This window comes from Lissotriton helveticus, chromosome 12 (assembly GCF_964261635.1).
Source record: "Lissotriton helveticus chromosome 12, aLisHel1.1, whole genome shotgun sequence".
In the NCBI taxonomy this organism is placed as follows: domain Eukaryota; kingdom Metazoa; phylum Chordata; class Amphibia; order Caudata; family Salamandridae; genus Lissotriton; species Lissotriton helveticus.
In genome coordinates, this window is record NC_136073.1 from 365,737,936 (window position 1) to 365,760,054 (window position 22,119).

Sequence of the window (22,119 nt, forward strand, 5' to 3'; positions counted from 1 at the left end):
TTTATCCCTGGTTTTGGTCAGATTGACGCTGCTACTCCTGGGGCTGATGGCCTCCTGAATCCTTCTGGTGCATCAGGCCTGGCGGCAGATGCGGGCTCTGCAGTGGGACCTGAAGTTTTAGTGGGCACAGCATCAGGGCAACCTGTCCGACCACATCCTGATCTCGGAGGGCACTGCAAGTCAGTTGCAGTGGTGGCTCACGAACCGCGATTGGGTCAGCGGCAGATCCCTCTCCCTACCCCAACCGGAGCATGTAGTAGTGACGGATACGTCCCTCCTGGGATGGGGGGGGCCACACGGGAGAGGCGGAGATCAGAGGCCTCTGGTCTCCGGCGGAGTCCCGGCTCCATATCAACCTTCTGGAGCTGCGGGCGATCCGACTTGCACTGAAGGCATTCCTTCCCTCTGTCCTGGGAAGTGTAGTGCAGGTGTTCACGGACAACACCACCGCCATGTGGTACTGCAACAAACAGGGCGGGGTGGGGTCGTGGACCCTTCGTCAGGAGGATCTGTGCCTCTGGACATGGCTGGAACACTAGGGCGTCACCCTGGTGTTTCAATACCTGGCAGATTCCATGAACGCCAGGGCAGCCGAACTCAGCCGCCGGTGCATGATGGATCCCGAATGGCGTCTGAACTCGGACGTGGCGCGAGGTCTCTTTCAGCAGTGGGGAGAGCCTTGGTTAGATCTATTCGCCACCGAAGAGAACGTACAATGTCATCAGTTCTGCGCTTTGGAATTTCCAAGGCGGCACTCGCTGGGCACCGCTTTTCGTCGCGAGTGGAGCAGCGGTCTGTTATACGCCTTTCCGCCTATACCACTTCTGCCCAGAGTGCTGAAGAAGATCAAGCGACACCGGGCCCAAGTCATCCTTGTGGCTCCGGACTGGGCACGAATATACTGGTATCCCGAGCTACTCAGCATGTCAGTCGATTCCCCAATTCGTCTGCCTCTTCAGGAGAACCTTCTGTCGCAGCAGCAGGGGACAGTCTTCCACCCAAACCTGTCCAGTCTCCACCTACTTGCATGGAGATTGAGCGGCGGCAGTTGAGGCCATTTGACTTGCCTCCTGAAGTCTGTGATGTGATTCTGGCAGCCAGGGGTCCCTCCACAAAATCGGTATACGCCTGCAGGTGGAACAAATTTGTGGCATGGTGCACAGCAATGGTTGTGGATCCACTCTCTGCCCCCCTTTTAGAGGTTCTCCTCTTCCTTCTTTCTCTTGCCCAGCAGGGCTCTGCTCTGGGCACTATCAAGGGCTACCTCTCGGCCATTTCAGCCTTCTTAAGGCTTCCTGATCAGCCTTTCCTTTTCAAGTTCCCTGTTGTAAATAGATTCTTGAAAGGCATCACACACGTTTCCACCTGTTCCTTCGTGATGCCTCAGTGGGACTTGAATCTTGTACTAACGTATCTGATGTGCGTTCCCCTTGAGCCACTTCATAACTGTCCTCTTAGTCTTCTGACTCTTAAATCTGCATTCCTGGTTACCATTACCTCTGTCAGGAGAGTGAGTGAGCTCCAGGCTCTATCTTCTAAACCTCCTTTCCTCTCTGTCCATCCGGACAAGGTTGTTCTGTGGACTCGTCCTTCTTTTCTGCCCAAGGTGGTCACACCCTTTCATACCGGGCAGTCCATCACCTTGCCCACCTTCTTTCCGCCTCCGCATCCCTCGAAAGAGAGGCTCCACCGTCTGGACACAAAACGTGTACTCCCCTATCTAGATCGCACATGCCAGTTTCGGGTGGACGAACAGCTCTTTGTTGGTTACGTGGGCGCTAAGAAGGGACGGGCGGTGCACAAGCGGACCATCTTTCGGTGGGTCGTCTTGTGCATCAAGGTTTGCTACTCTTTGGCGAAAAAGGAGTCTCCTGTGGGGCTGCGCGCCCATTCCACTCGGGCCACGGCGGCTACTACTGCCCCGGGTCGGGGAATCCCCTTGCAGGACATGTCAGGCAGATACGTGGGCCTCACTGCACACGTTTGCTAGGCACTACTGCCTGGACAGCCAAGTTCGGAGAGATGGCTTTTTCGGCCGGTCCGTTCTCCAGGACTTTCTGGTGTGATCTTGGTTCGCAGACCCACCACCGGGGTTGGTATTGCTGGGGTATCTATTCTATGGTAAGGAATCTAACACTAACGTGTTTCTTTCAGATGCACAAGTTACTTACCTTCGGTAACCATATATCTGTAAGAAACATTAGTTAGTGTTAGATTCCTTACCGCCCCACCCATCCTCCCCGTTCTGCGAACCGATATCTAGGGTTAAGGATATCCCTTTCAGGCCCTAGTTTCATGGCACCAGTGTTGGTTTCTATCATGGCTCTGCGTTTATGGTGCGGAAAGCTGTGTACAGAACTGACGTCAGCGCGCGAGGGCGGCATCTAAGTACTCAGACGACGTCATCCCGGCGATCACGACACGGACGTGGAGCCGCAGACGACACCTACCGACGCGCATGGGTACTGCTGACAAAAGTTTCCGGATCCAGTCTGACGCCTGGGGATATTCGAAGGTAAGGAATCTAACACTAACTAATGTTTCTTACAGCTATATTGTTACCGAAGGTAAGTAACTTGTGCTTTACGTGCATGTTTCTGCTGTGTCTGTCTGTGTATCCATCCATTTATCTGACTAATCCCCATTAAACCTGAGATGTTTGCATTGGACTCGACATGCTATATTTCATGTAAAGTTATTAGCACATAAAATTGTTAACCCCCCCCCCCCCTCTTTATGAATCTGCACGAAATTTGACATATCCACATAAAACTAAATATGTTACATTATTGCCATATTTCATGTGGATTGGTCAAACAGTGTGTCAGTTATTACCAAATAAACACTATTCGAGCATCCCCTATAAGCGGTGCTCCCCTTGATGAATCTGTACAAATCTAAAAGTACAGAGAGTAAACCCAAATTGTTAGACATCTGCCATCTTTCATGCAAATTAGTCATACCGTGCCAAAGTTAATAGCAAATCAAAAACAAATTTTCAGCTGTCAAGAAAATAATTTGCCCCCTGGAAACCAAACCAACACCTAATTCAAATGATATCTCAAAAACTACTGAATTAATTTTCACCAAACCAAGCAAAGGTACTCTCCTGAGTAACTCTAGTTTCACACCATGTTATGTGTAATTCTGTTCTGAGTTTTTTGCTGTAATAAAAAGCAAAGCTTCTTATGAGTGTAATGGGAAATGTCACTTTCTGACCCCACAGCCTTTTGCTGCTTTATGCACCAGTCAAGACTCTTATTGTGTCTTTTTCAATTGGGAGGAGCAATCTAAACATTGAAACGTTTATTTTGGCTCTAAAATATAATCTAGGTATATTGCCACTCAGGGCTGCTGAGATAACAATCTAAAAATGTGGCTGTGATGGCAACACAGGCATCTATACTGACAGCCCGCAGCTACAATCACAGATACGGTCAAGTCTGATAACTATTCAGGTTATACAGTGCACTCAGTGACATCATAGATGTTCATGGCGACTAATAGAGTGTGAAACCGCAATGTGTGTGTAAATATCTGAGAACTAACTTACAACCGTAGACGGTTCGGATTTTCCAATCGTTTGTGAAACTCTGCTGAAATAAAAGTGTCGAAGCGTTTCAAAATAGGGTATTATTGTCCATGAACCATGATTTGGCATACCAGTCTAGTGATGAAGTGTGTGACCAATGCTCTTGTGCACCTACAGGGTATACCCTGCCTTATTGCGTTGATAAAAATAAATGTGCCTTTGTGTACTAGGTTCGTTTGGATGCCTGAGGGCTGGTGCTACCCAATGACTTGGTTATATTTCGCTGTGACGGGCAATAGGTTTGACTAAATCATGAATTCTGAATCTAGAAATAATGTCCATTCATTTCTGTTCGACCATAGCTAGAAATCTTTAAAAAAAAATTTTTTTTTACCTGTTTGAGATTTATCAATGTACTGTTCAGTGTGATTGCTAGGGTTGCCAAATGATCATTAGTCTAATGGAAACCGTTGGAGGACAGATCCTTGGGAGTCACTAGCAATTCATTTGTTTTGCTGTTCGGTTAACTAATTGAACTTACATTTAAAAAATAACAAATAATGGCTGTTTCCTATATACAAGCATGCTTAGGATCAAAAAAAGGTTTTGGCCAAAAGTGTGATGACTAAGGCATCAGGAAATTCAATGTTTTGGTTGGTTTCAGTGGATTGGCGTTCCTGTAAAGTCACAAATGCAATAGCTCTTGCCCCTCATACCCTACCTCCGTGCAGCCCTCTATAATTCTAAAAAAATACAGTATTATTATGAAACATGAAGGTGCTTGTTCGTAGAAAGTAGATGTTTCTCTCTTACAAGAGGTTAACTTCAGGTCTTTAAACCATTGTCATTGGTTCTGTTACAGCAAGATGAATGTGATGAGTTGCTTTAGATGGCAGGTTCTGGACCATAAAATAACATGAGCTTCTCTTTTTCTAGAATACAGATGCAGCCCTTCTTCCCTGCATTAGTTATCCAGCATTTGCCGTGGACGATGATGCTTTGTACAGTCAAACTCTGGATAAGATTGTCCGAAAGCTTAAAGGAAAGTATGGTTTCAAGCGATTCTTGCGAGATGGCTACAGGACAGCGCTGGAAGACATGAACAGACGATACTACAAGCCTGCAGAGATTAAGGTATATTTGGAGTACTGCTGTATTACATACAGGAAGCAAGATAGGTCAAGCTGAGTCGCCTCTGACGCTAAAACAAAAAGTTAAACTAAACAAAAAAAATGTAAAAAAGAAACGTACCTGAATCACACCTCATCACTGCTCTTCTGGCTCCACTGCGGCCAATCCTGACTCTGCTCTCACAGCATGAGAACAGCATCAGGATTGGCCTGAGTGCCCTCGATTTGCTCTCCCAGGGAGACTGGGAGGCTGTGCCTGCTGTCTTCAACGCAGCTCGGGTTGGAGACCGCTTCAGTACTCTTGATGCTTTGGCAGGCCAATCAGTAATGCGCACTGAAGGCAGTGCCCACCACTTCCCCCCAATACCTGTCTTCCCGTGGCACTGCCCCCCCCAGACTACAAGGTAGGGGAAAAATAAACCATAATAAACCTGGCTTATTATCGTTTTATTTTCAAAGTTTTGCAGCTGCTGCTGCTGGCAGGGGGACAACGTTCCTCCACCATAGCAGAGGAGCGGCCGCTGGAAGCTGTAATACAGCAGTAGAACTGTGGCCAGGGTGTGACTGGAAAGGAGGAGGAGGATGGGTGTGATGGGCGACAAATTACAATTGAGGCCTCTAGGTCTGTGAAACTATTGACGCCAAACAGATTTTTAGGTCTTGCCTAATTAGGAGGGACCTCTTGGAATCGCTCAGGACTTTTTGGGAAACTCGAGCATGTACTGCACTGTTCCCAATGAGCCCTCATGCATGCGTGGCGTTTACCTTGCTGGAGCGAGCAGCTTGTCCATCTGTTTGTAATTATCGCACCTGCTGCTGCTCGCTCCCGCAAGGGAAACGCTGTGCATCGCTTTAACTGTTGAGGCCGCGGGGCCACGCTTGTCTTTCAGCGCTTGTTTCTAAAGCGGCCATCACAGACCGGGTCATTGCGTGCGATTCTATTGTTGCTTTTGATCTTCAACTGATCGCCTGTTGTGTTTTCAGCGTATACGGAGGCTTTTGCCCCCTGCAGACACTAATTTAAAGTTTAATCAAATTAGTTTGGGCAATCATTACTGACCATGTCTGAGGCGAGAGATCAGTCCGCAGTGCAAGGTCCTCCTCAACAGAGGAGGAAAGGCAGAGGATGGTACAGGTCATCAAAAGATGACACTTGTCGCAAATACGAGAATAGGCACAGATGTCCAGAGATACCACTGGACGAAGCTCGTGGGCTTACCAGGAGTTTAGTTCCCATTTGTACACAACATAGCTACTGTGTCTATATCCGCGGCAGTCAGTGCAATCCTGTTAGTTCAGCCAGAACCATTTTATCACGTGAAAAGATGCCCTGCCAGACCTCATGCTGCTGTACTAGCTGGGCAAGTTCCTTTTTTTTTTATTTTAAACCGATGTTATTTCCCCTTACTGAAAGTAGAAACTGAACGAAAATGCTAGACGGGCAGGAGACTGCTTCTTGATGCAACTAGTGAAAGCGTCTGGGGAGATAGATATAGATATATTTTGGAGGCGTGAGGCTAGAAAGACAAAGGACAGATCTTCTCAATATTGTTCAGGCAGGCAGCAACCCACCAAAAGCTTCACGTCTCACCAGCATGTGCAGGGTGCCAGCCAGACCACAACCATGCTATGGTTTACCACACTGACGTGTTTTCACCTTTCAGAGCTTCAGAAGGGCTTGGGGTGCAACACCCTGCACAACAAGCATTGGCATAGCCAATAGGTCTCGCCTTTGGGACCTTGAAAGTAAAAAAAAAACTGAAGTCTAAGACTTCACATTTACATTACTGCAGCCTAAATACAAAGTAAATGTAAACGTGAAGTCTTATACTTCAGTTTTTTTTTTACTTACAAGGTCCCAAAGGCGAGACCTATTGGCTGTGCCAATGCTTGTTTATATTCCATCGTAAAATAAAGTGTAACTCAAATTTTAAAAAAACTAATAAAACTGTGAAAATGTTTATAAAAAATGCAAAAATTATTTTAAGGTAGCAACTAAACCCAGCAGCAGCTCCCATTAGCTCCCTCTCAGTATGACTTCTAATGCGGTCGCTGTGGTTGAGTTTCACCATAAAGCAATGTTTTTATATCCATACTGTGGAGCTCGTGTACGTGTTGGAAACAAGCCAAACTATCACATATGAATTATGATAATAGGAACCAGTCATTAAAAGGAAACTACGAATTCTGTTTGTGCTGTCATTAATCACATTCCACCCTCATGATTGCATTTGCAGCAGCATTGTTCTGGCTGCTACTTTTTCGCTTTTGATAAATTCCACAAGCTTTATTAGTAAGTGAATTATGTGCCGACATTTGATTAATCTTTTAAAATAATGCGCAAATTGGATTTGTCCTGGTGTCGGTGCGTGCACAGTTTTGAGATAGCTTGAAGTCAGTAGTTTGGCTAGTTATTGATTTGTTGAATGATTTAGGTTTCAAAGTTCAGAATTGTGTATGCCATTTATTTCAAATATCACCTAGGACCTTAATGTATCATTTCGTTAGATTAAATGTTGTTGTTAACTTTCTCAGCGTACAAATGATTAAAAATAGGCTCGCTTCATCCTCGTTGTTTTGTTTGATTGGTACAAGTTAAAGCTTTTCATGTTTATTTTGTATTGAATCCTGATAATATTTTAGTTTTTGGGAATTAGCAGCAGTTCTGTGTATTATTATGTGGGCAAAATAGACTTTACCCACAGCCCCCCCCCCACTCCCCCCCCACCACTCAAACAATCAAACAAACACCTACCGGGCACTAATACCTGTGGAAATTATAACATTTTACAGAAGGAAAATCAGTGACTAATCAATACATTTCTACACAGTTAACTTTTAGTGATGCAATGGAACTCTGACCAGCACAGTTGTGTGCTTTTCTTCTCAGAAACTTTGTCCTTTATTAAATAGTAGGATGAAACGATACACATAGCTAATGGTTACAGGAAAAGAGAATTTTTGTATATAGATATTTAAAAATAGTAATTTTACCTCTTTAAAATTGTTATTAATTTGCATCACGTTTTTCGCTGTGTGAACATGCCCTAAATATTATTTAAGCTGATACACTTGCTCTGTGGATTAAAATTACATTTTCCAATGAATGCTGATCAGTGGTTTCAGTTGTGTTGGGTTGACTGGGCTTTTTACCCTCCCAAGTTAAAAGAAAAATAGTATTGATGAGCGGTAGTTGGAGCCGTCTGACACCAAAACGTCTTTAGTATTAATGATAACAAACATCTAGTGCTTCATGGCTTGACTGGGCAGTATCTCCAAGCTGGGATGGTTTTGCAGAGAAGGATTGCATAAATAATCTCTTATGGCTTCAGTAAACGAGTACCAATGGCATATTTGACTGCTTTCTATTGTTCGTGATTTGTGTGACTCACATTTAGGTAAATGGTGGGTGTATATGGACCCTTTCCTTAGTATTTTAGTTTAAGTTCTCTGTATGAGATCTGCCTTTTCTGTGTGGGAACACAATTTTTTTTTTACATTTTCCTGGACCCTATATTTTTGCTGACTTTAGAACTTTATGCACTTTACCCATGCTAACCAGAAAGAAAGTGCCGCTAGACAGCTTTTTTTTACATTTTCTTGGCCCCTATACTTTTGCTGACTTTAAAACTTTATGCACTTTATCCATGCTAACCAGTAAGAAAGTGCCGCTAGACCTTCTTTAAACATGGACAAATTGGCATATTCCTACCTGGTATATTCAGTTATATTCAGCTTTTTCTCTGGTTCCAAGGCCATAAAAGCGCATAAAACAAAATAAAAGGTAAATAGGTTAAAATGTTCGTTAATACAGATTAGAAAAAAATACCGTCTCATCATTTTACAGCCTATAAGCACGATAGGCTTATATGCAGCAGTTCTCATTAGGCTAAGGGGCACTACGTTATTAGTCAAATTGAGGGGGGTTGGGGTAGAAGCAGTCAGGTGTGAACATCCAGGGTCAGACCACAAGACTGCACAAAACATCATGTCACTACAGCTACAGTAGGTTGCTTATCAAAATAGGCACACATTTTTTCCTTATCTCCCCATATAGCCACCAGGTAATGGGTGAGTACAAAGATCAGTGGCTTGCTGAGAGCTGTCCTTAGACTCCTTATGGCAACTTTGTACTCTCTGGTGTCCAAAGTTCGACACTACAGTAATATCCAGAAATACCTACTGATCTCCTAGGCGGGGTAGAAGAAAAAAGCCTGTTCTAAGGCTCCCTTGTGGGTGCCACAGGCCGGGCACTGCAAGTCTTCAGCCCTAGGGACTTTGGCCCACCTAAGAGTGAAAGAGTTTAGAGGTAAGATCCCGTAACATAGTTGCAAAAACAAGCAGCTATCTAAGGGAGGCTCAATCTCAGCCAGGAAATCTTCTCTACTATAAGAATCTTTAGCTATGAGTAAGTCAAAGAACCTCGGTTTTCCTCCGAGTGTGATGTAGAGTCTTTATGCTGTCAGTAGGCTGTGTTGTTCTTAGATATCTCCCCTACCTCACCAGGAGCGATTCACAAGGTTGTGAGCCCAATTTCTCTCACACTCTGTGTGGGATATGGTAGCGCAGGTGCTGCCCCAGTGCCCGGAGGAGGCCCGGGCAGTGCTTTCCCGTGCAGTTGCAGAGGGGAGAGAGGCAGTGAAGTTTATCATCCGCCATAGGCTTGATACTGCCAACGCTCTAGGCAGGACGATTTCCGCATCAGTAGCCCTTCAACGCTATGCCTGGTTGCGGTTGAATGGTTTTTCGGGGATGTCCAATTCACCTCTATGATGGCCTTTTGATGGCCTTTTGATGGCCGTTGCCTTTTCGGCGACATGGCAGACAACGCGCTGGAGCGCTTCAAGGACTCTCGGGCCAGTCCGCCACAGCCCCCTCTCCAGCAGCCTCCAAACTCTCCTAGTCCGACCTTTCAGGGCCACCAAACGCCACTGGGGGGCAGGATTAGTCATCACCCCCCCCACTGACGCACCATCACGTCGGACAGGTGGGTTTTGCAAATAGTCCGATTGGGCTACTCTCTCCCCTTCTAGACTACCCCTCCATCCATGCCACCGCAGTACCATTGCATGTCGTAGGATCATCTGGCCCTTCTCCAACAGGACGTTTTGGCACTCTTGGCAAGGGAGCCATTAAGCGCGTTCCTGCCCCAAAAGTAGGTCGTGGTAGCTATTCCCAGTACTTTCTGGTGCCCAAGAAGGACAAAGTCTTGTGTCCTACCTTGGATCTCAGGACCGTCAACCGCTTCCTCCGGAAGGAGAAGTTCAAAATGTTGACGCTTGCTCACGTCTTGTCTACTCTCAACCCTGGAGAATGGATGGTAGCTTTGGACTTGCAGGAAGCTTACTTTCAAATCCCTGTCCTGCCAGCCCACCGGCGTTACCTGCAGTTTACGGTAGGCCAACAGCACTTTCAGTTTACCGTGCTCCCCTTAGGCCTTACTAGTCCCCCTCGGGTATTCACGAAAGTGATGGCAGTGGTCGCAGTTCATCTGCGCAGATCAGAGGTTCCAGTCTTCCCCTATCTCGACGACTGGCTGTTGAAGGCGGTCTCGCCCCAGGCTGTCATCTCCCACCTCCAGACTACGGCCGACCTCCTGCATCTGCAGGGTTCTCCATCAACGTGCCGAAGTCACACCTAACCCCCTCTCAGAAGCTTCTCTTCATCGGAGCGGTTCTGGACACAATGCAGTTTCGGGTTTATCCTCCCACACAGCGAGTCCAGGATATTCGGGCTATGATTCCGATCGGTCAGCCTCTATCCAGGGTTTTGGTCAGAATGACCCTCAGCTGCTGACCTGCTGCAACCTGCTGGTGGACCGTGCCAGATGGCATATGCGGGCTCTGCAGTGGGACCTGCAGTTCCAGTGGGCACAATATCAGGGGAATCTTTCTGATTGCGTCAAAGTCTCGGAGGGCACTGCACACCAATTGCAGTGGTGGCTTACGAACCTGGATTGGGTGGATGACAGGTCCCCCTCTCTTCCTCACCAGAGTTCACAGTGGTGACCGATGAATCACTCCTGGGAGAGGGTGGCTACATGGGGGAGGGGGGAGATCAGAGGCCTCTGGTCTCCGGCGGACTCTGGGCTCCACATCAACCTTCTGGAGCTTTGGGCAATTGGTCTTGCACTCAAAGCATTCCTTCCCTCTGTCCGGGGAAGAGTAGTGCAGGTGTTCTCGGAAAACACCAACGCCATGTGGTACTGCAACAAACAAGGCGGTGTGGGGTCGTGGACCCTATGTCAGGAGACCCTTCGCCTCTGGACATGGCTGGAACATCAGGGCATATCCCTGGTGGTTCAACACCTGGGAGGTTCTCTGAACGCAAGGGCGGACAAACTCGGCCGCAGGTGCATGATGGATCACAAATGGCGTCTTCACTCGGAGGTGGTGCACGGTCTTTTTCAGCAGTGAGGAGAGCCTTGGTTATATCTATTAGCCACTGAAGAGAACGCGCAATATAAGCAGTTCTGCACATTGGAATTTCCAAGACAGCACTCGCTAGGTGCCGCTTTTCGTCGCGAGTGGAGTTGCATTTTTCTATACGCCTTTCCGCCTATACCACTTATGCCCAGAGTCCTGAAGAAGATCAAGCGTGACCGGGCCCAAGTCAATCTTGTGGCTCCGGATTGGGCACAAAAAGTCTGGTATCCTGAGCTACTCAACATGGCCATCAATCCTCCGATCAGACTGCCTCTTCTGGATTATCTTCTGTCGCAGCAGCAGGGGTTGGCCCTCCACCCACAATTGTCCAGCCTCCACCTCCTTGCGTGGAGATTGAGGGGCGGCAGTTGACGTTGTTTGACCTGCCTCTTGAAGTTATGCCATGTTATCTTGGCAGCCAGGCGTCCCTCCACTAAGATGGTATACGCCTGCAGATGGAACACATTTCTGGCATGGTGCGCAGCAAAGGCTGTGGATCCCCTTTCCAACCCTCTTTCTGAGGTTCTCTTGTTCTTTCTTTCTTTGGCCCAGCAGGGCTCTGCTCTGGGCACTCTAAAGGGCTACCTCTCGGCCATTTCAGCCTTCCCTAGGTTTCTTGATTAGCCTTCTCTTTTCAAGTCCCCTGCTGTAAATAGATCCTTAAGGGCGTTACTCATCTTTTTCCTCCTGTTCCATTCATAATGCCTCAGTGGGACTTGAACTTGGTTCTTACCTACCTCATGTGTGCTCCTTTTAACCCGCTACATAACTGTCCTCTTAGACTTCTCTCTTTGAAAACTGCCTTTCTGGTGGCCATCACCTCTCCATGCAGGATGAGTGAGCTGCAAGCTCTTTCTGCCAAGCCTCCCTTTCTGGCTGTCCATGCAGACAAGGTCGTCCTGAGAACTATTGGTATTGTATTGTATTGTGGTATACTTATATAGCGCACCTGTCACCACCAAGGGCATCCTGGCGCTTTTGACTCATGGACCAGCAAAGCAACGGCTCAACCCATCCTAGGGAAAAGGTAAGTTTTCAAAGCCTTTCTGAAGGCTGAAAGTTCCTCAAGACTTCTCAGGGATAGGGGCAGGGAGTTCCAAAGTTTGGCCGCCGCTACTCTGAACGAACGACCGCCCATCCTCACTCTCTGGAAGCGCGGAACTACAAGTAACCTGGACGACGAGGAACGCAGGGCGCGAGATGGAACGTACCAGGCAAACATACGCCGCAGAGGGAGTGGGCCCAGGCCATGGATAGCCCTGAACACAATACACGCTGCCTTATAGCGTACGCGTAGATGGACCGGAAGCCAATGGAGTTCCTGCAACGCTGCCGTGGAAGAGCTATGGTAGGGACGGGAAAGGGCAAGTTTGGCCGCCATATTTTGCACCCTTTGAAGCTTGCCCATGAGTGTTAACGGGGCCTCCAGAAGCAGTGCGTTGCAATAGTCAAGTCGACTTAAGATGGTACTACGCACTACTTCTGGTCTGGCTTGCTCAGGGAGAAGGGGCAAAACCTTGCGCAGCATGCGGATCAGCATCATGCACGTTGAGGTGGTCTTATTCACGTGCAGATCTAGCTGCAGATTGGGCCCAAAAATGACGCCCAGATTGCGTGCCGATTGTGCGGCTGACACTGTCTCTGAAAAAGACGGGGGCCAGAAGTCAGCAGGGAGATCTCGGGGAACTCGATCAGTTGAGCAATGCAGGACCTCTGTCTTGGTTCCATTGAACTGTAACGAGTTCAAACGGAGCCATTCCGCTGTAGCCTGCATGCACCGGTGGAAAGTCTCCAATGGGACTGCATCCTGTCCCTCCAGGGAAAAGACCAGCTGGGTATCATCCGCATAATTAAATGCGGAGATACCAAATGATTTAATGAGCTGGACTAGAGGGCGGAGGTAAATATTAAAGAGTATGGGGCTGATGGCTGAGCCCTGGGGTACTCCTTGTCCCACACTCCGCTCCTCTGAGCTGAAGGGAGGTAGCGAAACCCGTTGCTGACGGCTGTCCAGGTAGGAGATCAACCAATCCCTGGCCTTGTCTTTGACCCCGCATTCTTCCAACCTCGAAATCAGGGTAGGATGACTGACCGTGTCGAACGCGGCCGACATATCGAGCAGCACCAAAAATGCTGCCCGACCGTTGTCGACACGCGCCCGCAGATTGTCTAATACGGTCACCAACGCGGATTCCGTCCCGTGAGCAGGGCGAAAACCGAATTGCGTCTCATCCAGCCAGGTGTTCCCTTCTAAGAAACCGGATAGAGTGCGGGTAACCAACTTTTCCATGATTTTAATTGGCCGGTAGTTAGAAAGGCACCCAGGGTCGAGCGTGGGTTTTTTTAAAAGCGGAGAAACCACTGCCTTCTTCCAACAGCCCGGTACAATCCCTGTTTCAAACGACTGGCAACAGATGGCATGCAAGGGCTGGAAGAGATCCTCTTGAAACACCTTCCATAGTTTTGGAGGGAGAGGATCCAGAGGCGAGCCAGATGAAATCGTGAGGGCTAAACAGCCAAACTCCTCCAGAGAAGGGAGGGGAAAGCTGCTCAGCTGGGGTCGACTGGCCACAGTCGCCGGAGCTCCCAAGCTGATAGCCGGATCCACAGAGGGAGGAAGGAGACTACTCAGCTGGGGTCGACTGGCCACAGTCGCCGGAGCTCCCAAGCTGATAGCCGGATCCAAAGAGGGAGGAGAGAAGCTACTCAGCTGGGGTCGACTGGCCACAATCGCCGGAGCTCCCAGGCTGATAGCCGGATCCAAAGAGGGAGGAGAGAAGCTACTCAGCTGGGGTCGACTGGCCGCAATCGCCGGAGCTCCCAAGCTGATAGCCGAATCCACAGCGGGAGGAAAGAGACTACTCAGCTGGGGTCGACTGGCCACAGTCGCCGGAGCTCCCAAGCTGATAGCCGGATCCAGAGAGGGAGGAGAGAAGCTACTCAGCTGGGGTCGACTGGCCACAATCGCCGGAGCTCCCAAGCTGATAGCCGGATCCAAAGAGGGAGGAGAGAAGCTACTCAGCTGGGGTGGACTGGCCGCAGTCGCCGGAGCTCCCAAGCTGATAGCCGAATCCACAGAGGGAGGAGGGAGACTACTCAGCTGGGGTCGACTGGCCTCACTGGCCGGAGCTCCCATCCTGAGGGCCCACTCCAAAGCTGGGGGCAAAGAGCCACTCACCTGGGGTCTACTGGCCTCCATTGCCAGAGCTCCCACGCTGAGGGCCAGATCCGAAAAAGGGGAGGGAGAGCTGCTCCGCTGGGGTCGACTGGCTTCCTCTGTCGGCACTCCCAAGCTAGAGGGCTGATCCACTGGACGGGGTCGACTGGAGGGCGTGGCCGGAGCTTCCAAACAGAGGTGGCCAACCCTCTGCAGGGGTCGACTGGCCATCTCCTCCGGAGCTCCCGCCTCCGTGGTGGGGTTAGCTGGCTCCTGCAAGCCCGCTAAAATTTTGCAGATTTTCTCCTCAAAGGCATCCGCAAGTGAGTCACAAAGAGTTTGCGATGCCGGGACTGTGCTAGCCACACACGTAGGATGGGCAAGGTCTCTGACAATTTTAAAAAGGGCCTGGGCCTTGTTTGGGGCATGATTCAAGGTGTATTCAAGAAAGGTCGCTTTGGCCATCTTGATTTGAGCCTTGTATTTTTGCATGGCAGACCTAAACACCAATTTCTCAGAGTCTAAATACTGCTTCCTCCAAACCCTTTCTGCACGTTTGCAGTCAAGTTTAAGCTGGCGTAATTCACTCGTGTACCATGGACTGGCTCGGTTCACCCTTCCTCGTGACTTCCGAAGGGGTGCCAGCTGATCCAACGAGCTCGATAGAGACTGGCAGAAAAGGGTATAACTCTCTTCAGCCGTGTTGCCAAGCTTAAAATCCTTACCTAAGATGTTCGGTAATGGAGAGATTTTGAGGATTCGGGACCAAGGTCTCTCTAGCTTAGCTAGGGGTAGTCCGGCCTTTCTCGAAGTAGAATCCTCCAGACAGAGGGAGAACATAATCAAAGAGTGGTCTGTCCAATGCTGGCGCTTGATGTCCACTAGTGATACCCACTGTGGGTCCGCAAACACTAAGTCCAAGATGTGGCCTTTTTGATGCGTGGAAGCGTTCACCAACTGTTCTAAATGGATATCTGTACAGGCTTGGCTAAGGGAAAAGAAAGCCTTGTCCAGCGAGCAGCCTGCCCACAGATTAAAATCTCTAAGAACCAGTAACTTGGAGTGAGAGCTAGAGAGTTCATAAATCAGATCAATAAGCAGGGATATAGAGGGGGCCGGTCCCGGGGGGCGATAGCATAAAACACCCGAACAGCAAATCACCTCCTGCTGTTTGACTGAAAAACCCATCAGTTCGAATCCCGGTACTTCACGGATCTTTAGCTGGGAGAGGGTCAACGAGTCTCTATAGATATACCCGATCCCTCCTCCTCGATTAAGTGGGCGCGGGGTGTGGTTGATTTTATAGCCTGAGGGACAGGCTAAGCCTAACTCGACCTCACAATCTGCCCGCGTCCACGTTTCTGTAAGAAAGAGGACATCGAGATTTTCAGATTCAATGAGGAATGCTATTTCCGTGTAATGCTTGCACAGAGATCTTACATTAAGCAGGCCACAGGAAATTGGCCTAGAGGTTACAGGCCTATCCGGGTCCTGACATGGTCTGAGTCTAAAAAGCTCAGCCCGAGTATAAACTATGCGAAGTGGGCCAGGGGGGCCAGAGGTAGCGGCCCTAAGCGCGTCCGTTGCGCGAACGGGCGCAAACGGGCTTACCTCTGGCGCACCTCCGGCGCCCCTACGGCGCCCCCGCTGCGCACCGTCGCTGCGCACGTGTCTAGCGGCCATCTTATATGGCCGGCGGGGTGTCGCGAGGGTCCTGGCAGGGCGAGTGTCTCTCCCTCACCCAAGATGGCGCTCAGAGTGGAAGGACCTTCTCCCCACTCCAAAATGGCGCTGGAAACCGGCGCGATGGTACTACAATGCCCCCGAGTCCCTTCTGTCCCACAAAATGTGGGTGTGCAGCAATTACAGTGCAAGGTGAGAGCTCCCTTATTTCCCCCTAAGCGGTACTAGCAATATCAGATTAAAAGCGCTAAGCGCTCGGCGCAAACTAGGTAAAAACGGGATAAAGCAATATTATTAAAATTACAAGGCAGGAGGAGCGTTAAGCACGCAGCGCTAAGGCAGGGGTTAGAATCAGACTGGGACGAGGTAGGAGGTCCTACTATTATAACCTCCTCCTCCAATGCGTGGGTCCTGGCAGGGCGAGTGTCTCTCCCTCACCCAAGATGGCGCTCAGAGTGGAAGGACCTTCTCCCCACTCCAAAATGGCGCTGGAAACCGGCGCGATGGTACTACAATGCCCCCGAGTCCCTTCTGTCCCACAAAATGTGGGTGTGCAGCAATTACAGTGCAAGGTGAGAGCTCCCTTATTTCCCCCTAAGCGGTACTAGCAATATCAGATTAAAAGCGCTAAGCGCTCGGCGCAAACTAGGTAAAAACGGGATAAAGCAATATTATTAAAATTACAAGGCAGGAGGAGCGTTAAGCACGCAGCGCTAAGGCAGGGGTTAGAATCTAGACCTTTGTTTCTTCCCAAGATGGTTACTTCTTTCCACATTGGCCAAACCATCACTTTGCCCACCTTCTTTCGGCCTCTGCATCCTTCAAAAGAGAAGGAAAGCCTCCACTGTCTTGATCCAAAACGTGTGCTTTCCTTCTACTTATACCACATCAAACAATTCCGGGTGGACGATGAGCTCTTTGTTGGATACGTGGGAGCTAAGAAACGTCGGGCCATCCACAAACTGACCATTTACAGGTGGGTTGTTCTGTGCATCAAAGCCTGCTACTCTTTGGCAAAGAAGGAGCCTCCAGTGGGGCTTCGTGCTCATTCCACCAGGGCGATGGCAGCTACCACTGCTTTGGGACGAGGAGTACCCCTAAATGACATCTGTCCGGCACGTACGTGGGCATCGCTGCACACATTCGCCAAACACAACTGCCTGGAGGGCTAAGTCTGGAGAGACGGCTTCTTTGGCCGTTCTGTTCTCCAGGACTTTCTGGTGTGAACTTGGTTCGCAGACCCACCTTTGGGGTTAGTATTGCTGAGATATCTATTCTAAGGTACGGAATCTATAACTAACTGTTTCTTTCAGATGAACAAGTTACCTTCGGTATCGATATATCTTTAAGAAACATAGGTTAGTTATAGATTCCTTAACGCCCCACCCATCCTTCCTGTTCTCTGAACTGACTTCTAGGGTTAAGGACTTCCTTTCAGGTCCCTACTTCTGTGCACCAGTGGTCAGTGTTTTGCATGGCTCTGCCTTCTGGCGTGGAAAGTCGTGTACAGAACTGACGTCAGCACGCGAGGGCAGTATCTATGTAGCTACCGCGAAATCATCCCGGCGACCACAACGCCGATGACGAACGCAGAGTAGACCGATGCCACCTTCCGACGCGCAGGTTTACTGCTGATGAAAAACTTTCCGCATCCTGTCTGACGCTTGGGGGTAATTATAAGGTAAAGAATCTATAACTAACTTATGTTTCTTCCAGATATATAGTAACTGAAGGTAAGTAACTTCTTCATTGGTCGGGGCCTGCTTCCTGTTCCTTGATGATCACAAGGAGAGCAGTAGAAGAGACGCAGGACCCAGTTTGCGGCACGGTAAATTTATTTTCTTCAAAATTGCACCATGCGCAACCCACCCCCCCCCCCCTCCCCCAACCGCGATCCTTCTGTGCCTGCAACGCCACCCGTGTGCCATGCCGGCCGCCTCTGTGTGCAGGTACATGGCCACTTTTGAGACTTGATCTCTTGGTGTCTTTAGGTGTCACCCCATCCCCTGTCTGGTGTGTAGTCTGAAAGTTGACCCTTCCACAAGATGCTAGCAACGGAACCATGTGTATGCATGGTTTGCCTGGAATGCATGCACATTTCCACACGCCTGCAAGTCCAGAGGCAGCAAGAGTGATGCCAGGACTGCGGGTGGGCAAGGTGTGTGAACAGAGTGGAAGAGGGGATCTGTCAGGGGGTGTCTGCCACCTGGGCCCTTCTGTCTCGAGATGTTACTTTGAAACGATGGGCGCTCAGCTCTCTGCACAGGCAAGTATGTGATGGGGCCTGTCGGGTCTGAAGTACAAAAGACACACGGATGATGGAAAATAAAACTATGTAAGTGGGCGCTGGAAACAACCGAGTTAAGGGACAATTCTAATTTGATGGAAACCAATTTAGAGAAGGGCAGACTGATGTAACGATTCACAAGTGCATCATTTTAGGTGTAAATATTCGGTATGCAGCATATTATTCGCAGGTAACATGCTTTGCTTTCTCCTTTCAGCTGTTCGACGGCATCGAGTGCGAGTTCCCGCTGTTCTTCATCTTCATGATGATTGATGGTAGGTACCACGGAGCGCTTCTTATCTTGTTAGCCAACAACACCGGCCCGGGTCATCACAGAGGACAGAAATAAAATGTGTTTTATACGGCCTGGAAAAATAGGATCCATAACTTAGCGATAAAAGTCAGAGTGAGTTATGTCCGTCTGTGTCAGCAGTAAGATGTTAAGAATTGTTTCTGTAACTACCTTATAAATAATGTTTCAAAAGTGCATGAGTTCTGGCATATCATGGTGCTGGCTGGCAGACTGATTATTACTGATATTAAAAACGATCGTCTATTTCTTTTTGAATGCGCAAATCTAGCTCTTCGAAGGCCATGACTGGAGAGAGACAGGCGTGCCGTAGCACAATGAGGAATAATTAACATATTTGTTGGTGGATGACCGTTAATGACCAGTTCCATAAATGCTTCACTAATGCTCAAAATAATTGAACTATGTTGACATAGCGCATGGAAGCAGGATTATTAAAAGCATTGACCCAAAGAGAGTGTCTAAACCCTGCCACAGATGCCAGAAGATAATGTCCTCGTAGGACTCACGCGACATCTGCATGTGCTGGTTGGGATCTGAACAACATTTCCATGGGCACGGCTGTCACACTGCAGTGACACACGTGAATGTTTCCACTGGCTTCACAGGAGATGTCCTAGCCTCTTTCATGGACATGCCCTTTGATGGAAAGCAGCTATTCAGAGAGAATGCCCTCTGTGTTCTGGAACCCTTGAAAAGCAGCTGTGTTAAGGCTCGCTTCCAGGCCTAGGTTCCCCAGCAAGGGAAGTCAATCAACAATATGGGAATTTTTGAGGCTACTCCAAAGTAGTCTATTCCCAGAAGAAGAAGCCTTCGCAACTGGTCCAACCACCCCCAACTCATTTCAGGGAACAAATGATTTTAGTGGACGCCATCTCCAACAATAGCAGCAGAATCCAGACTCCACCATCTTCCTGCTGGCTCTCCTACCAAAGAGCTCTCCTTGAAAGCTCTGATGGTTGTGGCAGCCATAGTCAGGACTCCATATACTGTCATACTTGGATGACTGTCTAGTGGCTCCATCGCAGGTGCAGATGTTCAACTCTTCATCTGAATCTGCGCTTGTGGATGGGCCCCTCCAACCTTTTGGTGGGTTGTCCTCTCAGTCTAGCACGGTCAGAGACACTCCTCACCTATCTCGGTTGCCAGTCTGGGCCATGTGTCAATATAGGGCCTTTGGTCCACATTTGATCAGCTTCTAAATATAAATATTCTCATGCCGTTTTGAAGACATTTTCCTGCCCATCCCAGGCAGCACCATCTACATTCTGTCAGACAACATCACCTAGGATTTGTGTTAGCCCTTGTCTCTTGCAAATCAGGATCTGACAGTGACTACAGTTAAGTGCTGTTTGGATGACCTGTCGGCCTTCATGTGTTTTTCTGACCAACATCTATGTTTAGATTGCCATCATTCTTCACTTCTCCTAATCCAATCAAAGAGGAGTATCACTGCATATGCTGAACTCCAGATGTGTAGTATCATTTTACTTTAACCGCATTGCAACAGGAGAGAAAGAGTGATCAGCCCTATGTTGACTGCACCATAGCTAAAAAGAAGAGCAAAGGCTGTGACCAAGAACTATTTCGAGTTAAGTCATTCTATATATCAAGATCATCTATACCATGGCCAAGAAAGATCCTCTAGAGGTAATTTGTGTCCATTACTGTCAGATTCTGCAAACTAAGGAACCAGAGCTAGGGATTGGACCCAAACAATAGTCCTAATGACTCCTTGTCACTTATTCCTTCTTGCTTTGAAGGGGTAACAAGAGACTGAATGTAGATGCAACAATGCACCCCTACTTAGGTCCACCATTAGGTTCCCAGAACTTTCAAGTTCAAGACTGGATATATATGCATAAATGTTAGTATTTCACAGTTAAACATATTTTTATAACTTAAATATATGAGATGACTTGCAACTCTTCTGATTGTTAATTGACTTGCCAGCTGGGTAGAGATCTATAATTACAACTGAAGAAGATAGTGAGCTATTGAATCAGGACAAAAGCCAGCAGGAGATGTTCCAAAAGATATCACTCTTAAGAGGAGTTGATGGTCTCTAGGGAAAATACAAAAGGAAACCCAATGAGAAACATGAGCAAACAACAACAGGGCACTCAAGGGAAAGCTCTTGTGCGAACTATCTGCGAGAGGTAACCCATCAATAAGTAACATTGCCATGAACGGATCCTCAGTCCTTCACTTATATAAAGTGACCCAGAAGTACCTCCTGTCACCTCTCCTCATTGGTCCGTTCTATCCCTGAACTGGAAACGGGAGATTGGTTTGGGGCGCCAGAGAGAAACAACGTGCAAGTCTGCCCTGGCACAGTCTTGGTCAGCTTCAGAGATGCCATTCACTGCTGTGCCCTCCTCCCTGCCATAGCCGCCCAATGTGAGTTCACTAGGTCCATGGCTGCCTCAATGGCTCTCTTGAAAGTCGTCCCAGTTGCTGACAAACTTTTGGGGTGCTACAATTATCATCCTTGCATTCTTTTGCTAAGCACTATTGCCTTACATCTGAGGCATATAGCTGTTTCCTTGGTTTAACAGCGCTTGATTGCTAGGCGCTGAGGTGCTGCCGGTGAAGTGTGTTGTGTGTTGCCTGGCAAATCCAATTTTAAACTTATGTTTTAAAAAACAAATACTGTGACATCGTGCATTTAACTTCTGTGCCTTACCTGTTGCCATTCCGGTCGGCGCCTCGTTCCACCGCGGCAAGTGCCGTTTGTAGTCGAGGGCGTTCACGACCTGGGCCCGCCCCCTGAGGGTGTTTCCATCGCCAGAGGCGGGGTTGGTGCCTACTTAGGGACCTCGGCATTTTCCCGCGCAGCGGACGCGCGCTGCGGGTAGCCGGCGGGTCGCCGCGCCAAAGACGAGCCCGTCTGCACCTGTCCGCGCTGGTCCGTCGCCAGTGGCCAGGACCCCTGGTCGGATAGTCTGCCGGCATGGCCCAGTTTTCCCGTGAGGAGCTACTCGCTCTTCAATGTCAATCGGCCTGTGTGGCCCATTCCTGGCACCCAGGCTCACACTATCGGCGGTGTAACTATTGCGGTTTTGAGGCCACGGAGGTTGTCTCTACTCCTCTGGCCTCTTCCGCTGAGGAAAAAACGACCGCAAGCCTACAGATACTAAGCCTTAATTGTAGGTCCCTTGTTAAACACCACGAGGATATTCATGAGCTTCTTATGGACTGCTCTCCTGATCTGCTAGTTTTAACGGAAACGTGGCTAACTAATGACTCACTGGCTATCTCGGCTTTAGCCCTTCCCCCTGACTATCTCATTCAAACTCAGAATAGATCTAAAGGAAGGGGGGGGGGTCTGGCGGTGATTTTTAAAACCATCTATTCCTGCACTCTTTCCCCCGCAAATATAGCCAACTGTGAAAGCGCTCTTTTTAAGTTGAAGGTCTCAGACATTTTCACTCTTACTGGGCTGTTGATCTATCGCCCTCCTGGGCCAGCGAGTGCTTTCCAGGAGTCATTGGTTTCAAATGTCTCTGCACTTATTTTGCAGTCAGCTAACTTTAGTATACTGGGGGATCTCAACCTCCATTTAGAGTTCTGTGACTCCCCGGCTATACTTAAG

At 48.6% G+C, this 22,119-nt stretch overlaps 1 protein-coding gene across 3 annotated transcripts in view; it reads left to right on the forward strand.

The window, feature by feature from the left end:
• The window catches only part of PHKB (phosphorylase kinase regulatory subunit beta), a 1,437,099-nt gene that overhangs the window by 791,461 nt on the left and 623,519 nt on the right, over window positions 1-22,119 (forward strand). For all 3 annotated transcript variants that reach the window (XM_078669366.1, XM_078669365.1, XM_078669367.1), the window contains 2 exons: window positions 4,469-4,666; window positions 18,432-18,489. In XM_078669366.1, coding sequence (XP_078525492.1) covers window positions 4,469-4,666; window positions 18,432-18,489 — 256 coding nt within the window. The remainder of the gene's footprint in view (window positions 1-4,468; window positions 4,667-18,431; window positions 18,490-22,119) is intronic.